Source organism: Myotis davidii, unplaced genomic scaffold, assembly GCF_000327345.1.
Source record: "Myotis davidii unplaced genomic scaffold, ASM32734v1 scaffold1221, whole genome shotgun sequence".
Lineage (NCBI taxonomy): Eukaryota > Metazoa > Chordata > Mammalia > Chiroptera > Vespertilionidae > Myotis > Myotis davidii.
The window spans coordinates 1-1,415 of NW_006291616.1; the positions used below are offsets into that span (position 1 = coordinate 1).

The 1,415-nt window shown below is 47.7% G+C and overlaps 1 protein-coding gene across 1 annotated transcript in view; it reads left to right on the forward strand.

The window, feature by feature from the left end:
• Positions 1 to 517: 517 nt before the first annotated feature.
• LOC102751808 (transmembrane 6 superfamily member 1) overlaps positions 518 to 1,415 on the forward strand; it is a gene marked incomplete at its 5' end in the record, with an annotated part of 9,475 nt that continues 8,577 nt past the window's right edge. The window contains one exon of the mRNA XM_006765143.2: positions 518 to 622. Coding sequence (XP_006765206.1) covers positions 518 to 622 — 105 coding nt within the window. The remainder of the gene's footprint in view (positions 623 to 1,415) is intronic.

A 1,415-nucleotide genomic window follows, 5' to 3' on the forward strand; every position in this document is an offset into this window, starting at 1 on the left:
CCATTTGCTCATTTCACAGATGAGGAAACTGAGTCTTGAAGGGGAAAATGATTTTCCTAAAGTTACTCGGCTGGGGGTTATGGTATGATTTTCCTAAAGTTACCCGGCTGGGGGTTATGGTATGATTTTCCTAAAGTTACCCGGCTGGGGGTTATGGTATGATTTTCCTAAAGTTTCACAGCTGGAGGTTTTCACAGATGAGGAAACTGAGACTTGAAGGGGAAAATGATTTTCCTAAAGTTTCACGGCTGAGGGTTATGCTAGGATTTTCCTAAAGTTACACGGCTGGGGGTTAGGCTAGGATTTCCTAAAGGTACACGGCTGGGGGTTAGGCTAGGATTTCCTAAAGTTACACGGCTGGGGGTTAGGCTAGGATTTCCTAAAGTTACCCGGCTGGGGGTTATGCTATGAATGGGGAATCTCCAGCCTCTCTCGTCACCACCGCCACCCTTGTCTCAGTGGGTCTCCGGTCTCCTCCGGCCCCGGACCGGCTCAGCCGTTACAAACTCTGTTTTAGGTCATTCAAGAAGTCCAAGCGAAGGACCTGCTGAGAAGACCATTCGACTTCCTGTTGGTCATCTGCCTCCTCCTGGCAACTGGATTTAGCCTGTTTAGAGGCCTGGTAAGCAGAACTGATCACAGTGACATATATACCAGACTTCCTAGCGCACTGACCAGATATTCCTCCCATTGGGTCCTGGAGGGCAGGGCCTGCTTCCTGCTGCTCTCCTGCCGGGGTCAACCCCAAACCTCCTCTCTCCAGGGGGTGGGCCCACTCTGGGCTGTTTTGTGCCACCTCCTTCTGGTCCTTAGATCAAGCTCTACCCAGAAGTATCTTCCCTCCGCCTTAGTTGGTTTGGCTCAGTGGATGGAGCGTTGACCTGCAGACTGAAAGGTCCCAGGTTCGATTCCTGTCAAGGGCACATGCCTGGATTGTGGGCTCGATCCCCAGTAGGAGGTGTGCAGGAGGCAGCCGATCCATGATTCTGATCATTGATGTTTCTATCTCTCCCTTCCTCTCTGAAATCAATAAAAGTATATTTTTTTAAAAAAAGAAATGTCCTTAAAAAAAAGAAGCATCTTCCCTCCCTTATTAAAGGGCACCTGAAAAAGTAGTCTCACTACGTATTTTGGTTCCTTTGATGTTTCTGATTTAAGTATCTTGGGAACAGGTGGTAACTTAAGACCGCAGTAAACACTGTGGCCTAGGGCAGTGGTCGGCAAACTCGTTAGTCAACAGAGCCGAATATCAACAGTACAACGATTGAAATTTCTTTTGAGAGCCAAATTTTTTAAAATTAAACTATATAGGTAGGTACGTTGTTATTAACTTAATTAGGGTACTCCTAAGGCTTAGGAAGAGCCACACTCAAGGGGCCAAAGAGCCGCATGTGGCTCGTGACCCCAAACCAAAA